The sequence below is a fragment of the Hyperolius riggenbachi genome, chromosome 6 (assembly GCF_040937935.1).
Source record: "Hyperolius riggenbachi isolate aHypRig1 chromosome 6, aHypRig1.pri, whole genome shotgun sequence".
In the NCBI taxonomy this organism is placed as follows: Eukaryota; Metazoa; Chordata; class Amphibia; order Anura; family Hyperoliidae; genus Hyperolius; species Hyperolius riggenbachi.
Genome location: NC_090651.1, coordinates 233,945,516 through 233,970,101, shown reverse-complemented (window position 1 = coordinate 233,970,101; position 24,586 = coordinate 233,945,516). Strand labels below are relative to the sequence as shown.

The 24,586-nt window shown below is 46.8% G+C and overlaps 1 protein-coding gene across 2 annotated transcripts in view; it reads left to right on the top strand.

The window, feature by feature from the left end:
• Window positions 1–23,892, top strand: part of CCDC124 (coiled-coil domain containing 124) — a 25,382-nt gene extending 1,490 nt beyond the window's left edge. For both annotated transcript variants that reach the window (XM_068242746.1, XM_068242745.1), the window contains exons 2-5: window positions 11,739–11,904; window positions 16,135–16,306; window positions 16,388–16,508; window positions 23,605–23,892. In XM_068242746.1, coding sequence (XP_068098847.1) covers window positions 11,746–11,904; window positions 16,135–16,306; window positions 16,388–16,508; window positions 23,605–23,806 — 654 coding nt within the window. In that variant the 5' untranslated portion in view covers window positions 11,739–11,745 and the 3' untranslated portion in view covers window positions 23,807–23,892. The remainder of the gene's footprint in view (window positions 1–11,738; window positions 11,905–16,134; window positions 16,307–16,387; window positions 16,509–23,604) is intronic.
• The last annotated feature ends 694 nt before the right edge of the window (window positions 23,893–24,586 follow it).

Sequence of the window (24,586 nt, the reverse complement as noted above, 5' to 3'; positions counted from 1 at the left end):
AATGATGTCAGAAACACCTGATCTGCTGCATGCTTGTTTAGGGTCTATGGCTAAAAAGTATTAGAGGCAGAGGATCAACAGAATAGCCAGGCAACTGGTATTGCTTAAAAGGAAGTAAATATGGTAGCCTCCATATACCTCTCACTACAGTTGTCCTTTACAGGGCCGGTTCAAGTAACAGTTGGGCCCTAGGGCAAAATTAGCCTGGGGCCCTCCAACAGACACCCCCGACCATAAAACGTTATTTGAGGCCCTTTGTTGCAGCCAAACTTCCCTCCTGGGCCCCAGAGCTGGCTGCTGACCCTCCCCCAATCACCTCCCAACTTAAAAGACTCTGCAGAGACCCTGGGGAGCAACAGTTAACATGGGGAGGGACACCTTGGGGGCCACTACAGGCTCTGGGGCAGTTGCCTATTTTTTCCTATGGTAGCTCCGGCCCTGGTCCTTTAAAGTAAACCTGAGATCACAACAAAGCCCCCTTAAAGGGAAGGTTCAGGGAGGGTGGGTAAAAAATAAAAATCAATTTCCACTTACCTGGGGCTTCCTCCAGCCCGTGGCAGGCAGGAGGTGCCCTCGCCGCCGCTCCGCAGGCTCCCGGTGGTCTCCGGTGGCCGACCCGACCTGGCCAGGCCGGCTGCCAGGTCGGGCTCTTCTGCGCTCCAAGGCCCGGAACTTCTGCGTCCCACGCCGGCGCTCTGACGTCATCGGACGTCCTCCGGGCTCTACTGCGCATGCGCAGTAGTTCTGCGCCTGCGCAGTAGAGCCCGGAGGATGTCCGATGACGTCAGAGCGCCGGCGTGGGACGCAGAAGTTCCGGGCCTTGGAGCGCAGAAGAGCCCGACCTGGCAGCCGGCCTGGCCAGGTCGGGTCGGCCACCGGGAGCCTGCGGAGCGGCGGCGAGGGGACCTCCTGCCTGCCACGGGCTGGAGGAAGCCCCAGGTAAGTGGAAATTGATTTTTATTTTTTACCCACCCTCCCTGAACCTTTCCTTTAAGCCTAATCGGTCCTTTGCCATTCTCCTCCACTCCCTGGATTGTCTGGTAGAAGCCCTGGCATCTCCAAGTTGGGCGTACTGCGCATGCATGGACAGGAGCATTCTGCACAAGTGTGTGTGTGTGGCTGAACTGCAACTGCACTGACTGGCCCTGACTTGCGGAGATACCGAAGCTTCTACCATATGATCCGGGTGGATCAAGAGGGATTGATTAGCCTGAAGGGGACTGGAGGAAGTTCCAGGTATGTATACATTTTTTCTTTGTTGTGATCTCAGGTACACTTTTAAGCTTCCATGATGGTGTCACATGTTTCTGACTGCTGCAGAGTGCATTACATCTTCTGGCAGTGATGTTTGTCGATTTGAGTACAACTCCCGTCCGGAAGATGTACTTGGACTACATCACCCAGCGTGCATTGTGCTGTCTGGGAGAATGCAACACTGCTTGAAGGTGTTGTTGCTCCATGGGGAAGATGGCAAACCCCATATTGGGGTGGGGGGGGGGTGGGTTCTAGATGATTAGTAATCCCTATTTTCCCAACCTCCGCCCCTATCATGACACACTATCATTAACCTTCCTTATGTGTGCTTGGGTCCTGCAGAGGCGAGGGAGGCTCCAGCCTCGGCGCAGTGTAGGAGGGGGTGCACAACTCTCTCTATCATTCCCCTATTGTGTTTGAAACAAAGAGAAAAAAGAAAATAGGATACATGGCAGTGTCTGCAAGCCAGATAACGAGAGAATAAGGTGTTGGGGGCCCTCAGGTGCCTTTTATAGTCTAATAGCAATCAGTGTGTGATGGCTGGGGTAAGAGGGATGGAGTGGCGCACTTTGGTATCTCAGCCTTTGGTGCTGGAGGACCTTGTCCCGGCTCTGGGTCCTGCTAAGGGGGAACGAGAGATTCAACTTAAAGGGATCCATGTTTTCCGCTATACCTATTGCAGTATACACCATTCATATTAGAGCATTTAGACCAGGCACATAGGATAACATTAGCAGGACGTTTCAAAAACTCAAAACGCTCAGAAAAACTCCTCTGGTGTGCACCAGGCCTTTATGGAGGGAGTACCAAAAAGGCTCTATGGGACCCGGAGCCTTCCCTCCATAGGTAACTTTTTTTTTTTCCAGTACACTTCAGATTTACTTTGTTACTTATATTTTATAATACTCCACCTGTTACAGTGCCTCCATATACAGGGAGTGCAGAATTATTAGGCAAATGAGTATTTTGACCACATCATCCTCTTTATGCATGTTGTCTTACTCCAAGCTGTATAGGCTCGAAAGCCTACTACCAATTAAGCATATTAGGTGCATCTCTGTAATGAGAAGGGGTGTGGTCTAATGACATCAACACCCTATATCAGGTGTGCATAAGTATTAGGCAACTTCCTTTCCTTTGGCAAAATGGGTCAAAAGAAGGACTTGACAGGCTCAGAAAAGTCAAAAATAGTGAGATCGCTTGCAGAGGGATGCAGCACTCTTAAAATTACAAAGCTTCTGAAGCGTGATCATCGAACAGTCAAGCGTTTCATTCAAAATAGTCAACAGGGTCGCAAGAAGCGTGTGGAAAAACCAAGGCGCAAAATAACTGCCCATGAACTGAGAAAAATCAAGCGTGCAGCTGCCAAGATGCCACTTGCCACCAGTTTGGCCATATTTCAGAGCTGCAACATCACTAAAGTGCCCAAAAGCTCAAGGTGTGCAATACTCAGAGACATGGCCACGGTAAGAAAGGCTGAAAGTCGACCACCACTGAACAAGACACACAAGCTGAAACGTCAAGACTGGGCCAAGAAATATCTCAAGACTGATCTTTCTAAGGTTTTATGGACTGATGAAATGAGTGAGTCTTGATGGGCCCGTGGCTGGATTGGTAAAGGGCAGAGAGCTCCAGTCCGACTCAAGGTGGAGGTGGAGTACTGGTTTGGGCTGGTATCATCAAAGATGAGCTTGTGGGGCCTTTTCGGGTTGAGGATGGAGTCAAGCTCAACTCCCAGTCCTACTGCCAGTTTCTGGAAGACACCTTCTTCAAGCAGTGGTACAGGAAGAAGTCTGCATCCTTGAAGAAAAGCATGATTTTCATGCAGGACAATGCTCCATCACACGCATCCAAGTACTCTACAGCGTGGCTGGCACGAAAGGGTATAAAAGAAGAAAAACTAATGACATGGCCTCCTTGTTCACCTGATCTGAACCCCATTGAGAACCTGTGGTCCATCATAAAATGTAAGATTTACAAGGAGGGAAAACAGTACACCTCTCTGAACAGTGTCTGGGAGGCTGTGGTTGCTGCTGCACGCAATGTTGATGGTGAACAGATCAAAACACTGACAGAATCCATGGATGGCAGGCTTTTGAGTGTCCTTGCAAAGAAAGGTGGCTATATTGGTCACTGATTTGTTTTTGGTTTGTTTTTGAATGTCAGAAATGTATATTTGTGAATGTTGAGATGTTATATTGGTTTCACTGGTAAAAATAAATAATTGAAATGGGTATATATCTGTTTTTTGTTAAGTTGCCTAATAATTATGCACAGTAATAGTCACCTGCACACACACATATCCCCCTAAAATAGCTAAAACTAAAAACACACTAAAAACTACTTTCAAAAATACTCAGCTTTGATATTGAGGTTTTTGGGTTCATTGAGAACATGGTTGTTGTTCAATAATAAAATTATTCCTCAAAAATACAACTTTCCTAAAAATTCTGCACTCCCTGTATAGTGACCTTCCATTTATAGCACCGCTTATAGTGCTGCCTTTAGAAGGAACTCAAGGCGTGAGAAATATGGTAGCTGCCTTATTTATTTATTTTGAAACAATACTAGTTGCCTGACAGTCCTGCTGATCTTTCTGGTCAGTAGGGTCTAAATCGCACACCTGAAACAGGCATGCGGCTAATCTTGTTAGATTTGTCATAGACCTCTGAACTGCATGCTTGTTCAAGGTCTTTGTCTTAAGGTATTAGAGGCAGAGGATCAGCAGGACAGCCAGGCAATGTTCATTATTTAAAAGGAAATAAACATGTCAGCCTCCATATCTCTCTCACCTTGGGTTCCTTTTAAAACACGTTTAAATATGTATAACTACTTGTATTGGCCTGTGATGTGCTCTCCTTTAGTGGCCATTATGTTGTGCCCCTTACAGTGTCCTTGATATTGTGCACTGTTTCCCTATGCATGCGCGGCAGATAAATATCTGGTTCAAAGGTCGCCAACCACTAGTGGTTAGGGCCTAGTCCGGGACTGATTGCGGGGAAACTAAGCCTGGTGGGGGGAAACAGAAGTATGGACTTCATGTGTGCAAAAAACTTTACCTTGGCTATCATTTAATGATCCAGCATGCCAAATCTTTAAGCGGCAATTGGCGGCCAAGACACTTCATCCTGTGCCGCACTGTTAGCCCTTCACTTTTCTTCATAGTCACAAAAAGCATTGCTTGGCTGTTGCCTAGAAACACATCTGTACAGCATATGGGCCCTGCTTTGTCACCCGCAGATGTGGGATGACACAACACTCTGGGACAGTTTTGCGAAAAGTAAATATATCCTGGAGTGTTCATAGGGCATTGACCGCGGCAGAGAGGGTTAATGTACCCATGTTTTTTCCCTACATCAATTTTAAGTTAAAAAAAAAAACAAAAACAAAAACACAAACAGTTTGCCTTGATATAGATTAAAATGACTTGCAGTTTGTGGATTGGATATATCTCTTAACCACTTGAGGACCTAGGGCTTTCTACCCCTTAAGGACCGGCCACTTTTTTTCCATTCAGACCACTGCAGCTTTCACGGTTTATTGCTCGCTTATACAACCTACCACCTAAATGAATTTTGGCTCCTTTTCTTGTCACTAATAGCTTTCTTTTGGTGCTATTTGATTGCTCCTGCGATTTTTACTTTTTATTATATTCATCAAAAAAGACATGAATTTTGGCAAAAAAATGATTTTTTTAACTTTCTGTGCTGACATTTTTCAAATAAAGTAAAATTTCTGTATACATGCAGCGCGAAAAATGTGGACAAACATGTTTTGGATAAAAAAAAACCCATTCAGTGTATATTTATTGGTTTGGGTAAAAGTTATAGCGTTTACAATCTATGGTGCAAAAAGTGAATTTTCCCATTTTCAAGCATCTCTGACTTTTCTGACCACCTGTCATGTTTCATGAGGGGCTAGAATTCCAGGATAGTATAAATACCCCCCAAATGACCCCATTATGGAAAGAAGACATCCCAAAGTATTCACTGAGAGGCATAATGAGTTCATAGAAGATATTATTTTTTTGTCACAAGTAAGCGGAAAATGACACTTTGTGAAAAAAAAAAAGTTTCCATTTCTTCAAACTTGCGACAAAAAAAAATGAAATCTGCCACGGACTCACCATGCCCCTCTCTGAATACCTTGAAGGGTCTACTTTCCAAAATGGGTCATTTGTGGGGTGTGTTTACTGTCCTGACATTTTGGGGGGTGCTAAATTGTAAGCACCCCTGTAAAGCCTAAAGGTGCTCATTGAACTTTGGACCCCTTAGCGCAGTTAGGCTGCAAAAAAGTGCCACACATGTGGTATTGCCATACTCAGGAGAAGTAGTATAATGTGTTTTGGGGTGTATTTTTACACATACCCATGCTGGGTGGGAGAAATATCTCTGTAAACGACAATTTTTTAATTTTTTTTACACACAATTGTCCATTTACAGAGATCTTTCTCCCACTCAGCATGGGTATGTGTAAAAATACACCACAAAACACATTATACTACTTCTCCTGAGTATGGCGATACTACATGTGTGACACTTTTTTGCAGCCTAGGTGCGCTAAGGGGCCCAAAGTCCAATGAGTACCTTTAGGATTTCACAGGTCATTTTGAGAAATTTCGTTTCAAGACTACTCCTCACGGTTTAGGGCCCCTAAAATGCCAGGGCAGTATAGGAACCCCACAAATGACCCCATTTTAGAAAGAAGACACCCCAAGGTATTCCGTTAGGAGTATGGTGAGTTCATAGAAGATTTTATTTTTTGTCACAAGTTAGCGGAAGATGACACTTTGTGAAAAAACACAATTAAAATCAATTTCCGCTAACTTGTGACAAAAAATAAAATCTTCTATGAACTCGCTATACTACTAACGGAATACCTTGGGGTGTCTTCTTTCTAAAATGGGGTCATTTGTGGGGTTCCTATACTGCCCTGGCATTTTAGGGGCCCTAAACCATGAGGAGTAGTCTTGAAACGAAATTTCTCAAAATGACCTGTGAAATCCTAAAGGTACTCATTGGACTTTGGACCCTTTAGCGCAGTTAGGGTGCAAAAAAGTGCCACACATGTGGTATCGCCGTACTCGGGAGAAGTAGTACAATGTGTTTTGGGGTGTATTTTTACACATACCCATGCTGGGTGGGAGAAATACCTCTGTAAATGGACAATTGTGTGTAAAAAAAATCAAAAGATTGTCATTTACAGAGGTATTTCTCCCACCCAGCATGGGTATGTGTAAAAATACACCCCAAAACACATTATACTACTTCTCCCGAGTACGGCGATACCACATGTGTGGCACTTTATTGCACCCTAACTGCACTAAGGGGCCCAAAGTCCAATGAGTACCTTTAGGATTTCACAGGTCATTTTTGTTTCAAGACTACTCTTCACGGTTTAGGGCCCCTAAAATGCCAGGGCAGTATAGGAACCCCACTAATGACCCCATTTTAGAAAGAAGACACCCCAAGGTATTCCGTTAGGAGTATGGTGAGTTCATAGAAGTTTTTATTTTTTTGTCACAAGTTTGTGAAAAAAAACAATTAAAATCAATTTCCGCTAAGTGTCATTTTCCGCTAACTTGTGACAAAAAATGAAATCTTCTATGAACTCACCATACTCCGTACGGAATACCTTTGGGTGTCTTCTTTCTAGAATGGGGTCATTTGTGGAGTTCCTATACTGCCCTGGCATTTTAGGGGCCCTAAACCGTGAGGAGTAGTCTTGAAACCAAATGTCGCAAAATGACGTGTGAAATCCTAAAGGTACTCATTGGACTTTGGGCCCCTTAGCGTACTTAGGATGTAAAAAAGTGCCACACATGTGGTACCGCCGTACTCAGGAGAAGTAGTATAATGCGTTTTGGGGTGTATTTTTACACATACCCATGCTAAGTGGGAGAAATATCTCTGTAAATGACAATTGTTTGATTTTTTTTTACACACAATTGTCCATTTACATAGAAATTTCTCCCACCCAGCATGGGTATGTGTAAAAATACACCCCAAAACACATTATACTACTTTTCCTGAGTACGGCGGTACCACATGTGTGACACTTTTTTACAGCCTAGGCGCGCTAAGGGGCCCAACGTCCTATTCACAGGTCATTTTGAGGCATTTGTTTTCTAGACTACTCCTCGCGGTTTAGGGCCCCTAAAATGCCAGGGCAGTATAGGAACCCCACAAGTGACCCCATTTTAGAAAGAAGACACCCCAAGGTATTCTGTTAGGTGTATGGCGAGTTCATAGAAGATTTTATTTTTTGTCACAAGTTAGTGAAAAATTACACTTTGTGAAAAAAAACCAATAAAAATCAATTTCCGCTAACTTTTGACAAAAAATAAAATCTTCTATGAACTCGTCATACACCTAACAGAATAACTTGGGGTGTCTTTTTTTTCTAAAATGGGGTCACTTGTGGGGTTCCTATACCGCCCTGGCATTTTACGGGCCCAAAACCGTGAGTAGTCTGGAAACCAAATGTCTCAAAATGACTGTTCAGGGGTATAAGCATCTGCAAATTTTGATGACAAATGGTCTATGAGGGGGCGAATTTTGTGGAACCGTTCATAAGCAGGGTGGCCTTTTAGATGACAGGTTGTATTGGGCCTGATCTGATGGATAGGAGTGCTAGGGGGGTGACAGGAGGTGATTGATGGGTGTCTCAGGGGGCGGTTAGAGGGGAAAATAGATGCAATCAATGCACTGGGGAGGTGATCAGAAGGGGGTCTGAGGGTTTGGCCGAGTGATCAGGAGCCCACACGGGGCAAATTAGGGCCTGATCTGATGGGTAGGTGTGCTAGGGGGTGACAGGAGGTGATTGATGGGTGTCTCAAGGTGTGATTAGAGGGGGGAATAGATGCAAGCAATGCACTGGCGAGGTGATCAGGGCTGGGGTCTGAGGGTGTGGGCGGGTGATTGAGTGCCCTAGGGGCAGATAGGGGTCTAATCTGATAGGTAGCAGTGACAGGGGGTGATTGATGGGTAATTAGTGGGTGTTCAGGGTAGAGAACAGATGTAAACACTGCACTTGGGAGGTGATCGGACGTCGGATCTGCGGGCGATCTGTTGGTGTGGGTGATCAGATTGCCCGCAAGGGGCAGGTTAGGGGCTGATTGATGGGTGGCAGTGACAGCGGGTGATTGATGGGTGGCAGTGACAGGGGGTGATTGATGGGTGGCAGTGACAGGGGGTGATTGATGGGTGGCAGTGACAGGGGGTGATTGATGGGTGGCAGTGACAGGGGGTGATTGATGGGTGGCAGTGACAGGGGGTGATTGATGGGTGATCAGTGGGTTATTACAGGGAAGGACAGATGTAAATAATGCCCTGGCGAATTGATAAGGGGGGGTCTGAGGGCAATCTGAGCGTGTAGGCGGGGGATTGGGTGCCCGCAAAGGGGCAGATTAGGGTCTGATCTGATGGGTAACAGTGACAGGTGGTGATAGGGGGCGATTGATGGGTGATTGATGGGTGTTTAGAGGAGAGAATAGATGTAAACGCTGCGCTTGGGTGGTGATCTGATGTCGGATCTGCGGGCGATCTATTGGTGTGGGTGGGTGATCAGATTGCCCGCAAGGGGCAGGTTAGGGGCTGATTGTTGGGTAGCAGTGACAGGGGGTGATTGATGGGTGATAGGTGATTGGCAGGTGATTGACAGGTGATCAGTGGGTTATTACAGGGAAGAACAGATGTAATTAATGCACTGGTGAATTGATAAGGGGGGGTCAGAGGGCAATCTGAGCGTGTGGGCGGGTGATTGGGTGCCCGCAAGGGGCAGATTAGGGTCTGATCTGATAGGTTAAAGTGACAGGTGGTGATAGGGGGTGATTGATGGGTAATTAGTGGGTGTTTAGAGGAGAGAATAGATGTAAACAATGGATTTGGGAGGTGATCTGATGTCGGATCTGCGGGCGATCTATTGGTGTGGGGGGGTGATCAGATTGCCCGCAAGGGGCAGGTTAGGGGCTGATTGATGGGTGGCAGTGACAGGGGGTGATTGACGGGTGATTGACGGGTGATCAGGGGGGATAGATGCATACAGTACATGGGGGGGGGGGGGGTCTGGGGAGAATCTGAGGGGTGGGGGGGTGATCAGGAGGGGGCAGGGGGGGGGGGATAAAAAAAATAGCGTTGACAGATAGTGACAGGGAGTGATTGATGGGTGATTAGGGGGGTGATTGGGTGCAAACAGGGGTCTGGGGGGTGGGCAGGGGGGGGTCTGATGGGTGCTGTGGGCGATCTGGGGCAGGGGGGGGGAGAAATCAGTGTGCTTGGTGCAGACTAGGGTGGCTGCAGCCTGCCCTGGTGGTCCCTCGGACACTGGGACCACCAGGGCAGGAGGCAGCCTGTATAATACACTTTGTAAACATTACAAAGTGTATTATACACTTTGTATGCGGCGATCGTTGGGTTAACATCCCGCCGGCGCTTCCGTATGGCCGGCGGGATGTTGCGGCGCCAGGCGGAGGCGGAGGATCGCGTCACGGATGACGCGAACGCTCCGCCCATGCCCCTACAAGGACCGCCGCCATTTGTCTATACGGCGGTCCTTGCGGGGTCCACTTCCCGGCCGCCTCTGTGCGTTAGGCGGTCGGGAAGTGGTTAAGGCTCATACACACGGCATACATTTGTCTGTAGTTGTGAGGCAATGACAAACAGACAAGAGACAACAGCATATTTATGGCAGCGACAATTTTTGACTGACAGTTGTACACATGTGACAACAGAAAGAGTGAAGACATGACGGAAGCTGTCTGCCACAGACTACTTATCGTAGTAGTACTATGGTAGCGACTCTGCTGTCTGTAGAAGACATTTGTATATGTTACGGCCAGAACCCGAAGTCTGTCCACTTCGGGTTCTAGACGGTCACAACACGAAGTAGCCAGCTGATCTGGCCAATATACAAAATGCCTGTTAATTTTGGACTTTGGCAGGCCAGAACGCGTTGTGACTTACCTTGGCCGGCCAAGTCCCTACGTTTCCGTCACCGCTCCCCCGCCAGCTGCTCTCCCCTCCCCACCGCCAGCCAGGAAGCCCCGCTCCTCCCCCGCTGCCGTTCTAGACCTCAGATCAGGGCGACTGGACCGGGGAAGCAGAGAGGCAGAGCAGCTCACGCGACCTGCAGGACGCATACACTTAAATGCAGAAGTGACATCATTGAACACTTCCGCATTGAAGTGTATGGTCCGGACGGGTAGCGCGCGTGCACTCTGCCTCTCTCCACCTCTCTGGTCGCCCTGATTGGAGGTCTGAGTACTAGTGCTGGCAGCCTCCAGGAAAGCCCCCCCTCAGCCCAGCAAAGCACCCCCAGCCTAAAAGGCACCCAGCAAAGCCCAGCCATGCAAAGTCACCCTCCCCCCCCCCCACCATGCAAAGCACCCAGAAAAGACCCCCAAGCCATGCAAAGCCGCCGCCCCCACCATGCAAATCACCCAGCAAAGACCCCCCCCCAGCCATGCAAAGCCACCCCCCCCCCACCCACCATGCAAAGCGCACAGCAAAGCACCCAGCAAAGCCCCCCCCCCCCCCCCCAGGACCATGCAAAGTGCACAGCAAAGCACCCTCCAGCCATGCGAAGCACCCTGCAAAGCCGCCCCCACACCACCACCGTGCAAAGAGCACAGCTAAGACCCCCCCAGCCATGCAAAGCCCCCCCCCCAGACCATGCAAAGTGCACACCAAAGCACCCACAGCCATGCACAGCCCCCCACCATGCAAAGCACCCCCAGCAATGCAAAGCCCCCAACAAGTCACCCCCAGCCATGCATCCCCCCCTCATCTGTGACTAATCACCACTGTAATTTGATCTCTTCTTCTGTCACCTGACTGCCACAGCAGAGCAGATAATTTAAAAGCATAGGATGTTAACAATATGTCTGCTCCCAAGAAAGCAGGATGTAGACACACTGCAGATTTATTGCAGGATTTGCATCAGCTGTAACTAAGAAATGCTTTTCTTTAAAAAGATTACTATGCTGTTGTGTGTATTTCAGAGCAGAGAGGAAGTTCCGAGTGCCATTCATGGTGCTAGACAGGGCTCAGGATGTTCTAAAATTTCTGCGTTTTGGACTTTGACCGACTGACTTTAGCCATTTGTAGAACTGGCCGGCCAATGTCAGAAATTCCCAGCATTTTGGAGTTTGGCCGACGTCAAATCGGCCAGTTCTAGAAACAGCCGGCTAATTCTAGAATTGTCCGATTTCTGGTTTTGGCCGTAACATATACATGATAGTACACCAACAGACTAATTGACGGTTTGTGAGACAAAAATCACAAGTGATTCACCAGTTGAATCGCTCAAACATAGCCGTGTCTGCCGACAGTCTTTGTCTTTTGAGGTGTATATACGAACGAACTATCTCACAAACCATCCCTCAGCACGTATCTGTACAGACATTTGTATGCCGTGTGTATGGGCCTTTAAAGCCCTGTAGATGATTAAGTTAAAGTTTGCTGTTTTTTTTTTTTTTCTTCCAGCTGAGGGATGCCCAAAAAGTTTCAGGGTGAAAACACCAAGTCTTCTGCTGCCCGTGCCAGGAAGGCAGAGGCCAAAGCTGTAGCTGACGCAAAACGTCAGCAGGCTCTGGAAGATGCGTTTTGGCAAGATGATGACAAGCATGTTTTGCGCAAAGAGCATAGGAAGGTAAGGATGTACTGAAGAGTATTTATGTAACCTTATCACTCTATGTAGTGTACACAATGGCCATGATAGGGTTGGCCCATGTATCTTTTTGGGCTAAAAGCCTTCTACACACGCTAGAGGGCCAAAGCAGCCTGTCAAAACCGATATCTGCTAATAGTCCAGAGTTGTGTTCTCAAGAAATTAGTCTTGTGGATCGCTTGTCTCTGTCAAGCACAGGCGAAAGGCATTACTCACCCTGTCATGTTGCTATGTTGTGCTACGTGCCATAGTCCCACCTCTCTCCTCCATATCAATAGAACTCTTCTCTGACCTGGAGGCAAGTGACAGGTCTGGACAGAATTGGGCCCTGAACCATAGACCGAGGGATTGAGCTAATGGGGAGCTGCAGCGAGGGACCCAGAAGACTTCTAAGGGCTGGAAGAAGCCCCAGGTAAGTAAAGATTGATTTACTTTTTCACCTCATATGTCCTTTAAATCCTCCCTGCTTGCAGATTTTGTCTAAAAGCGGTGACATTTTTCCACAAGGTTTCAGACCCTAAAAAAAATACCGCTAGATAGATCTGCAGCAGCCCTGCACATTATACACCTCACATGGATCCAGCTCAGGGTTACCGCTCTGAGCTGCAGATTTGTCCCGAGCCTGACTCAGGGTTACCGCTAACAGGGTCAAGGGAATTCCGATCCCAGCGGGCAACAGTCCTTGTATATATGAGGGTTAACCTCCCTAACGGTAAGCCCGTGCTCATGCCGGCGGAAGGCACCGCTCAGGCCCCGATGGGCCGATTTGCATAATTGTTTTTTTTTGCTACACGCAGCTAGCACTTTGCTAGCTGCGTTTTTAATGCAATTGCTGCGGCTATCCGTCGCGCCGCGGCGGCCCCCCCCCCCAGACCCCGTGCGCTGCCTGGCCAATTAGTGCCAGGCAGCGCTGTGGGGTAGATCGGAGTCCCCTATGACGTCACAACGTCGATGACGTCATCCCACCCGGGCGACGGGGGAAGCCCTCGAGGAGATCCCGTTCTTTGAACGGGGCCTCCGGCGATCGGAGGGGCTGGGGGGATGCCGCTGAGCTATCATGTAGCGAGACCTTGTCTCGCTACATGAAAAAGAAAAAAATAAATTAAAAAAACGGATTTGCTGCCCCCTGGCGGATTTTTAGCAAACCGCCAGGAGGGTTAAGGCTGCTCCATTACCTATGCTTCAGCATTAGGTGTACATTATATACCAGTCCTCCACCCTGCCTTCTTCAGTCTTTGTGTAGATGCCACTCCCCCAGTCCCAGGTGACCTGGCTGTTTTGTCCTGAGACTTATGAGATTATGTGCACAGTTCTGACCGACCATATACTGCAATCTGTGTGATCTTTGTTTATTCTTTCCAACAGTCTGTATTAAAATTACTAATTGTCTGTTACTCGTACAGGTAGACTTTTAATAAACAATTGTGATAAGATTAGAGACTGACTACTATCAGACTGCTTTAGGTGCTGTTGACACTGAGTTGCTGGATTGTTTCCCCAGATCAGATGGCAGCACACCAATATACATGTATAACAGACCATTGCTTTCCAAAGGGAAGAGTCTGTACACCCTTGTTCCTGCTTGGGCACACAGCACAAATCCATACCTTAGACAAAAAACAGTGTTGCTCATTCCAGGACGTTCAGGCTGTGCCTTTGACAGCTTTTTGCACAAAGCCAGATTTGCCATAAGGCACTTGAAGCAGTTGCTTGGAGCCCAGTGAGGTCAGTGGGTCCCTATCATACCAAATTTGATTAGGCTATGCAATCTGGCTTTAAATGTTACAATAAAAATTAGTAGCTCAACAGTGTATGCAAAAATAACAATATCTAAGACTACTGCAGCTATTCCAGGCCACCGGAGCTGGAGGTTCAGACCACTACAGTAGCTCTATTGTTTGCCTGTGTATGTTTCGGATCCCACTTGATATGAGAAAGTCACATTACTTCCTGAACTGCTGGCTGTGTTGCACTATGGCTGGACCGAGGAATATACAAAGGCAGACAGTGGAGCTCCTGCAGCAGTCAGACCCCAGATCTTACTGCGATAGAAAGGGAAGCTATTGAAGCAGCTGGGGAGACATGCAGTGCCATGGGGATGATGGTTATGTTTTTTCTACATGCAGCAGAGCTATTTATGTATAATATTTAGTGGTGTGTCCAAACAACCCACCTGAACATGAGTATGGCCGATACCCTTGTCCCATATAGAGCCACAAAAACTTCATTCTTGTGAAAATAAACTGATAAGATAAACAATGGTATTTATGCGGCTGGTCTTTGAGAAGATGGCAGATCCAATACAGAGCGGGGGCTACAGGAGCAGCACCCTGTAGGTAAGCAGTGAGGCTCACCCTTACCCATGCCCCCGCCCCCCATCCCTTCCTGACACCATACTCCATTAAGGTTTATTTAAGGAAAACATAATTCCTGGTGCTTAGTTCCTTTTAAACTAGTATGAGTAAAGGTTGCCATAAACCGGTTGTTTTTTTTTTTGTTTTGTTTTGCACTGATATCCTGCCATTTTATCAAATCTACTAGAAATCAATGCAGCTAACAATTTCCGATTTACTGTTTCTGACCGAAATCAGTCAATCTGGGTGATCGGGCTTGGTGGAAGATTTAGCTCAATCAATGATGGGCTGGGAGCCCGTCACTAGTGACGTTCAATTTTTGCTGCGACCAACGTAGCAGCGGACCTTACTCTCACCTGTTGGCTGCACGTCTTATATCCACCACCATGTTCTTTTTCCTATCTCTTCTCTCCTGGGAACCTGTGCCACAGCACGTTACAGGTCAAACACTAGAGACCTCTAGTGGTCATGTAAAGTACATACAACAGTGCTTCTAGAGTTTGGCCTCTAGTGTTTCACATGACTTAGGCCCTGGAAGAGAAGAGACCGTAAGGAGAGCCTGTTAGCGGAAAGATGTGCAACAGACAGGTGATTTACTGACTACTCTACATGGCCCTGGGAGACCTGGGGTCCCGGCAGGCAGTGTGCATAGATGTTCAATAGATTTCATGCTGCAATATATTGAAAATCTGTGTCTAGTGTGGGGAGGTATTCTATCAGATAGATCCCTCTTTGATTGGATAATGATCTGAGCGGGATCTATCTGTTAGGCCACATCGACCAGCGTATGGCCAGCTTAAAGGGAACCTAAACTGAGAAGGATATGGATTTTTCCTTTTAAAGGAATACCAGTTGCCTGTCTCTCCTGCTGATCCTGTGCCTCTTAACCTCCCTGGCGGTCAATTAAAACCGCCAGGGGGCAGCGCAGCACTATTTTTTGTTTAATTTTTTTTTTTTTTTTTAAATCATGTAGCTAGCCAAGTGCTAGCTACATGACAGCCGCTGTGCAGCGGTATCCCCCCACCCTCTTCGATCGCCTCCGGCGATCAAGCCCGTCCGCAAATCCCGTTCTGAACGGGATTTCCATTAGGGCTTCCCCTGTCGCCATGGCGACGGGCAGGATGACGTCGTGACGTCAAGGGGAGTCCCGATCCACGCCTCAGGGCTGCCTGGCACTGATTGGCCAGGCAGTGCATAGGGTCTGGGGGGGGGGGGGCGGGTAGCGGTGAATCGGAGCAGCGGCGATCGGGCAGTACAGGCAGCTAGCAAAGTGCTAGCTGCTTGTACAAAAAAAAAAATTATGCAAATCAGCCCAGCAGGGCCTGAGAAATCCCCCTGCGTGGCATAGCCCGAGCTCAGCTCGGGCTTACCGCCAGGAAAGTTAATACTTTTACCCACAGACCCTCAACAAGCATGCAGATTAGGTGCTCTGACTTAAATCAGACTGGATTAGCTGCATACTTGTTTCAGGTGTGTGAATCCGATACTATTGCAGCTAAAGACATCAGCAGGAATGCCAGGCAACTGGTATTTCCATATTCCTCTCAGTTAAGGTTCCCTTTAAGGCTGGCCAAATACTGTGCAATCTGTCTGTACAATCTTAACATGAGGGCCAATAGATTGACCGTAATTTGGATATATTGTTCAGGTGCATAAATTGGGATTGACTGTACTACTTCATTGCCTAGATTGTCGCAGATCAAAAAATCATTTTCAGATTCATCTGCTGCTAGTGAGAAGTAATTTTTTTTCTTCAAATTTTGCAAATATGCACATTCGAAATGCGGTGAAAGATTAGAGAAAAATAAAATGTAAAGGTGTTTAGCTTCAACTTTGTACCCCATTGTGTCTTTGTCAGGAGGAGAAGGAAAAGCGTCGTCTGGAGCAGCTGGATAGGAAAAAGGAAAGCCAGCGTCTGCTAGAAGAGGAAGATGCTAAAATAAAGGCCAGACAGCCCAAACCTGCACCACCTGCTAAGGTGACAAGAGCTCAGATAGAAGAAACTTTGCAGAAAGAAGAAAGCCAGAAAGGTGAGCATTCCATACAATTCCATACCATTGGCAGATTGGATCCATGTTCTCAAACATGACATACTTGTTGTTTTCTTTTAGGACAAGTTGAAAAACCCAAGACCCACTTAGAAATGCCACTAGAAGAAAACATAAATCTCCGTGTGTTAGAAGAAGGGGAAGTGGAAGCACGAACTGTTGAAGATGCCATTGCTGTTTTAAGGTAGGTAATTCAACTTTCTGCAAGGGCAGGTACAGGCTGGATTTCTTGTCAAACTGCATACAGATTTTGTGACACTTAAATTAGTCATGATAATTGGAACACAGAGGCATGTTAGGCAATCCATTACATAAGTACATAGCAAGGAAATGAGCAGCGCTACTTAAAAACAGACTAGTGCCTACCTGCAAAAGAGTGCAAGCCCCACTTGTGGGGTCGAATACACACCGAGCATACACATGACCTGTCTACCACTAGATGAGGATGTTGGTTTCCATTAACAGCTTGCATGCAACCTATTAAGTACTCGTTCCTCCCACTGCGAAGAAGTCAATCCTCCATGGAAGGGCCTAACACTAACTAAATCCTAGCCTATGTATATGCATAGCCTGGGTGCGGCTAATCAAATAAAATTGAAAATTGCGCAAAAGGTGGATCAGCGCAACACCAGGCCGCCTCCGAATGGCCTCCATCAGAGATGCGCTGAGCCCCCCCAGGAACTACAAACGCACCTTGAACCCAAACAGAAGCTCTGCGCAATTTTCAATTTTCGATTTTATTTGATTAGCCGCACCCAGGCTATGCATATACATAGGTTAGGATTTAGTTAGTGTTAGGCCCTCCCATGGAGAATTGACTTCTTCGCAGTGGGAGGGACGAGTACTTAATAGGTTGCATGCAAGCTGTTAATGGAAACCAACATCCTCCTCTAGTGGTAGACAGGTCATGTGTATGCTCGGTGTGTATTCGACCCCACAAGTGGGGCTTGCACTCTTTTGCAGGTAGGCACTAGTCTGTTTTTAACCACTTGAGGACCTAGGGCTTTCTACCCCTTAAGGACCGGCCACTTTTTTTCCATTCAGACCACTGCAGCTTTCATGGTTTATTGCTCACTCATACAACCTACCACCTAAATGAATTTTGGCTCCTTTTCTTGTCACTAATAAAGCTTTCTTTTGGTGCTATTTGATTGCTCCTGCGATTTTTACTTTTTAATATATTCATCAAAAAAGACATGAATTTTGGCAAAAAAATGATTTTTTTAACTTTCTGTGCTGACATTTTTCAAATAAAGTAAAATTTCTGTATACATGCAGCGCGAAAAATGTGGACAAACATGTTTTTGATTAAAAAAAAAAACATTCAGTGTATATTTATTGGTTTGGGTAAAAGTTATAGCGTTTACAAACTATGGTGCAAAAAGTGAATTTTCCCATTTTCAAGCATCTATGACTTTTCTGACCCCCTGTCATGTTTCATGAGGGGCTAGAATTCCAGGATAGTATAAATACCCCCCAAATGACCCCATTATGGAAAGAAGACATCCCAAAGTATTCACTGAGAGGCATAGTGAGTTCATAGAAGATATTTTTTGTCACAAGTAAGCGGAAAATGACACTTTGTGGAAAAAAAAAAAAAAAGTTTCCATTTCTTCTAACTTGCGACAAAAAAAAATGAAATCTGCCACGGACTCACCATGCCCCTCTCTGAATACCTTGAAGGGTCTACTTTCCAAAATGGGGTCATTTGTGGGGTGTGTTTACTGTCCTGACATTTTGGGGGGTGCTAAATTCTAAGCACCCCTGTAAAGCCTAAAGGTGCTCATTGGACTTTGGACCCCTTAGCGCAGTTAGGCTGCAAAAAAGTGCCACACATGTGGTATTGCCGTACTCAGGAGTAGTATAATGTGTTTTGGGGTGTATTTTTACACATACCCATGCTGGGTGGGAGAAATATCTCTGTAAATGACAATTTGTTAATTTTTTTTACACACAATTGTACATTTACAGAGATCTTTCTCCCACTCAGCATGGGTATGTGTAAAAATACACCCCAAAACACATTATACTACTTCTCCTGAGTACGGCGGTACCACATGTGTGGCACTTTTTTGCACCCTAACTGCGCTAAAGGGCCCAAAGTCCAATGAGTACCTTTAGGATTTCACAGGTCATTTTTGTTTCAAGACTACTCCTCACGGTTTAGGGCCCCTAAAATGCCAGGGCAGTATAGGAACCCCACTAATGACCCCATTTTAGAAAGAAGACACCCCAAGGTATTCCGTTAGGAGTATGGTGAGTTCATAGAAGTTTTTATTTTTTTGTCACAAGTTAGCGGAAATTGATTTTAATTGTTTTTTTTCACAAAGTGTCATTTTCCGCTAACTTGTGACAAAAAATAAAATCTTCTATGAACTCACCATACTCCTAACGGAATACGTTTGGGTGTCTTCTTTCTAGAATGGGGTCATTTGTGGGGTTTCTATACTGCCCTGGCATTTTAGGGGCCCTAAACCGTGAGGAGTAGTCTTGAAACAAAAATGACCTGTGAAATCCTAAAGGTACTCATTGGACTTTGGGCCCATTAGCGCAGTTAGGCTGCAAAAAAGTGCCAATCATGTGGTATCGCCGTACTCGGGAGATGTAGTATAATGTGTTTTGGGGTGTATTTTTACACATACCCATGCTGGGTGGGAGAAATACCTCTGTAAATGACAATTGTTTGATTTTTTTTTTTACACACAATTGTCCATTTACAGGGAGATTTCTCCCACCCAGCATGGGTATGTGTAAAAATGCACCCCAAAACACATTATACTACTTCTCCTGAGTACGGCGATACCACATGTGTGACACTTTTTTGCAGCCTAGGTGCGCTAAGGGGCCCAACGTCCTAATCACAGGTCATTTTGAGGCATTTGTTTTCTAGACTACTCCTCACGGTTTAGGGCCCCTAAAATGCCAGGGCAGTATAGGAACCCCACAAGTGACCCCATTTTAGAAAGAAGACACCCCAAGGTATTCCGTTAGGTGTATGGCGAGTTCATAGAAGATTTTATTTTTTTGTCACAAGTTAGTGAAAAATGACACTTTGTGAAAAAAAAACAAAAATCAATTTCCGCTAACTTTTGACAAAAAATAAAATCTTCTATGAACTCGTCATACACCTAACAGAATACATTGGGGTGTCTTTTTTCTAAAATGGGGTCTGTTTCTGGGGTTCCTATACCGCCCTGGCATTTTACGGGCCCAAAACCGTGAGTAGTCTGGAAACCAAATGTCTCAAAATGACTGTTCAGGGGTATAAGCATCTGCAAATTTTGATGACAGGTGGTCTATGAGGGGGCGAATTTTGTGGAACCGGTCATACGCAGGGTGGCCTTTTAGATGACAGGTTGTATTGGGCCTGATCTGATGGATAGGAGTGCTAGGGGGGTGACAGGAGGTGATTGATGGGTGTCTCAGGGGGCGGTTAGAGGGGAAAATAGATGCAATCAATGCACTGGGGAGGTGATCGGAAGGGGGTCTGAGGGGGATCCGAGGGTTTGGCCGAGTGATCAGGAGCCCACACGGGGCAAATTAGGGCCTGATCTGATGGGTAGGTGTGCTAGGGGGTGACAGGAGGTGATTGATGGGTGTCTCAAGGTGTGATTAGAGGGGGGAATAGATGCAAGCAATGCACTGGCGAGGTGATCAGGGCTGGGGCCTGAGGGCATTCTGAGGGTGTGGGCGGGTGATTCAGTGCCCTAGGGGCAGATAGGGGTCTAATCTGATAGTTAGCAGTGACAGGGGGTGATTGATGGGTAATTAGTGGGTGTTTAGAGGAGAGAATAGATGTAAACACTGCGTTTGGGTGGTGATCTGATGTCGGATGTGCGGGCGATCTATTGGTGTGGGTGGGTGATCAGATTGCCCGCAAGGGGCAGGTTAGGGGCTGATTGATGGGTGGCAGTGACAGGGGGTGATTGATGGGTGGCAGTGACAGGGGGTGATTGATGGGTGATTGACAGGTGATCAGTGGGTTATTACAGGGAAGAACAGATGTAAATATTGCACTGGCGAATTGATAAGGGGGGGTCTGAGGGCAATCTGAGCGTGTAGGCGGGTGATTGGGTGCCCGCAAGGGGCAGATTAGGGTCTGATCTGATGGGTAACAGTGACAGGTGGTGATAGGGGGTGATTGATGGGTAATTAGTGGGTGTTTAGAGGAGAGAATAGATGTAAACACTGCGTTTGGGTGGTGATCTGATGTCGGATGTGCGGGCGATCTATTGGTGTGGGTGGGTGATCAGATTGCCCGCAAGGGGCAGGTTAGGGGCTGATTGATGGGTGGCAGTGACAGGGGGTGATTGATGGGTGGCAGTGACAGGGGGTGATTGATGGGTGATTGACAGGTGATCAGTGGGTTATTACAGGGAAGAACAGATGTAAATATTGCACTGGCGAATTGATAAGGGGGGGTCTGAGGGCAATCTGAGCGTGTAGGCGGGTGATTGGGTGCCCGCAAGGGGCAGATTAGGGTTTGATCTGATGGGTAACAGTGACAGGTGGTGATAGGGGGTGATTGATGGGTAATTAGTGGGTGTTTAGAGAAGAGAATAGATGTAAACACTGCGTTTGGGTGGTAATCTGATGTCGGATCTGTGGGCGATCTATTGGTGTGGGTGGGTGATCAGATTGCCCGCAAGGGGCAGGTTAGGGGCTGATTGATGGGTGGCAGTGACAGGGGGTGATTGACGGGTGATTGACAGGTGATTGACAGGTGATCAGGGGGGATAGATGCATACAGTACTCTGGGGGGGGGGGGTCTGGGGAGAATCTGAGGGGTGGGGGGGTGATCAGGAGGGGGCAGTGGGCAGGGGGGGAGATAAAAAAAAAATAGCGTTGACAGATAGTGACAGGGAGTGATTGATGGGTGATTAGGGGGGTGATTGGGTGCAAACAGGGGTCTGGGGGGTGGGCAGGGGGGGTCTGATGGGTGCTGTGGGCGATCTGGGGCAGGGGGGGGAGAAATCAGTGTGCTTGGGTGCAGACTAGGGTGGCTGCAGCCTGCCCTGGTGGTCCCTCGGACACTGGGACCACCAGGGCAGGAGGCAGCCTGTATAATACACTTTGTAAACATTACAAAGTGTATTATACACTTTGTATGCGGCGATCGCGGGGTTAACATCTTGCCGGCGCTTCCGTATAGCCGGCGGGATGTTGCGGCGGGCGAACGGTGACAGGCGCCGGCGGAGGATCGCGTCACGGATGACGCGATCGCTCCGCCCATGCCCTTAGAAGGACCGCCGCCTCTGTGGGTGAGCCGGTCCTTCAGGGCTCCACTTCCCGGCCGCCTCTGTGCGTTAGGCGGTCGGGAAGTGGTTAAGTAGCGCTGCTCATTTCCTTGCTATGTACTAATGTAATTCGTTTTTGGTCAGCTGCTCCCACTTAAAGGGAACCAGAGATGAACGTTTCACACAAAATAAACATATCAGTTGATAGCTTGTAAAGAATAAATGCTCTACCTGATAATTTTGCCGCTCTGGTGTGCCTTTTTTAGTGTTTTTTATCCATTATTGCTCCAGGAAAAATCAAATATGGCCACAGGCTCATATCCCTTCTCCTTCCGGGTTATCAGGTGTTCTGGATGTGCTGTCTAGGCTATATGAGACTATGCTGCTATCTAGGCTAAATGCAGCCTTTCATCTATGTGCTTTCATTTTGGTATGATATCTGCCTGTAGGATGTGTCTCTCATAGGAATGAAACTGCCGTTATTATCAGTATCTAGTGCACACAGAGCACACAGGGATCATATTACAGCCACAGAGCTTCTCTCTCAGGAGCAGCAGCCTCTACCATGTCATCACAGCTCAGTATGCAAAGCAGGAAATCTAAGCCAGGAGAGGGGAAGGCTTGGGCTTGAAAAGACTACACAGAAGAGTGACTCAGCTATAATGATTCCAGGTCAAACCTCGACTGAATAGTCGGTGCATTCTTATCACAGTTGCTAATAGACTAATTAAGCAGATAACAATGAAACTAAAATCAGGGTAGGTGTTTACTTTCATGTTCCCACTGATAAATGTAATAAAATACATGAGGGTGCTTCATCTCTGGTTCTCTTTAACAGCCATGCTTTTGGTGTATATGCAGAGCTTCTGTTTGGGTTCAAGGTGCGTTTGTAGTTCCTGGGGGGGCTCAGCGCATCTCTGATGGAGGCCATTCGGAGGCGGCCTGGTGTTGCGCTGATCTACCTTTTGCGCAATTTTCAATTTTCGATTTTATTTGATTAGCCGCACCCAAGCTATGCATATACATAGGTTAGGATTTAGTTAGTGTTAGGCCCTCCCATGGAGGATTGACTTCTTCGCAGTGGGAGGGACGAGTACTTAATAGGTTGCATGCAAGCTGTTAATGGAAACCAACATCCTCCTCTAGTGGTAGACAGGTCATGTGTATGCTCGGTGTGTATTCGACCCCACAAGTGGGGCTTGCACTCTTTTGCAGGTAGGCACTAGTCTGTTTTTAAGTAGCGCTGCTCATTTCCTTGCTATGTACTAATGTAATTCGTTTTTGGTCAGCTGCTCCCACTTAACAGCCATGCTTTTGGTGTATATGCAGAGCTTCTGTTTGGGTTCAAGGTGCGTTTGTAGTTCCTGGGGGGGCTCAGCGCATCTCTGATGGAGGCCATTCGGAGGCGGCCTGGTGTTGCGCTGATCCACCTTTTGCGCAATCCATTACATACCTCTGTGTCCTTCCTGCTTTTTTCTCTGGCTACTGCACTGCCTCCCGAAATTGCATACTATGAGCTTGTCAGCAGCTTTGTACTGTAATGGGTGTGCTTCACAGGAGAGGGACTCCTTCATAACGCCAACTCTGGTATCAGGAATGGCCCTTGCGCAGCCAGCTTCAGGCGCAGTAAAACAAATTGCATGAGAGGACCTACTGTGCATGCCCAGAGCTCATGCCCCCTAGTGCACTATTGTTGACGTGCTGTCATCGTAATTTTTTTTTTTTTTGGCGGGTCAATGGAGCGACATGGGATGGCAAAAAGCAGCTTAATCGACTAGGAGCACTGGTTCAGAAAAATATGCTTTTTAAATTTTCAGTTCTGTTACGCTTTGGGTTCTCTTTTTAAAGGCCACGGTTTTATGAAGTGAGGGAAAATCTTAATAAGAGTACGACAGCAGGAACAAACAACCTGATGCAAGATTTAATGCTTTTTTTTTTTTTTTTTTTTTAATTCTATCTAAAAATAACTAAGGTGTGACTGGAATTGGGATCTAAATATCACTTAAGTGTTACATAACCTTAATATTTCTCTCTTTCATAAAGTGTTGGTAAGGAATTGGACCGCCACCCTGAGCGTCGTATGAAAGCTGCCTTTACAGCCTATGAGGAGGAAAACATGCCACGCCTTAAACAAGAGAATCCTAACATGAGGCTGTCACAGCTCAAACAACTTCTGAAGAAAGAATGGATGAAGTCTCCTGAGAATCCCATGAACCAGCGACACGCCACCTACAACGCTCCATGAATGGCTCTAGCTCAAACAACTAACTCTTTAAACGGACTCTATCATCCAAAAACACATGAATTAAAACGTGTAATTGGATAGAACAATTTAGTTGGTCATACTTTGTATGTTTTTGTTTTTTTTAACCTCTTGAATTATGGTCTGGGCATGAGGAAAAAAAAAAGGGCTGATCAGAAGCAGTGCTTTTATTTTTATTTTCTTGGAGCACTTTTCTATTTTGGCCACTGAGTAATGCTTGTGGTGCCCCAGAGGATAGGTTGATCATGCAGACTGAGGGCTCGTTTCCACTAGCGTCCAACGCATGCGGATTCGCACATGGTATGCAAGTGGATGGGCCTGTTTCCACTGTTGCGTTGGTGATGTGCGTTTTTTTGAGCGGTGAAAAAACGCACAAAAGAGCCAACGAATTCGCCTGAGAGTGGAATGCATGCGAATGTATTTAATAGGGAAATCGCATGCGTTTTCCCCATGCGTTTTTTGCCGCGAATTTGCATGCGAATTCGCATAGGTACCAATGTAAATTCACACAGGCAGTGACATGGTTAAAATCGCATATACCCTCACCTATGCGAATTCGCGGCAAAAACCGCATGGGGAATTGCATCCGCATGCGATTTCATCAGCGGTGGAATCCAGGCGATTCCGCACCACAACAGTGGAAACAAGCCCTCAAGCTATCTATGTTCATAGTGAATTAACTGCCACAGCAGTTCTCATATAAACACTTGTCCCTTCTGAGGGCAGTATAGGCACAGCCTGACTATCCTACTGTGTTCTCAC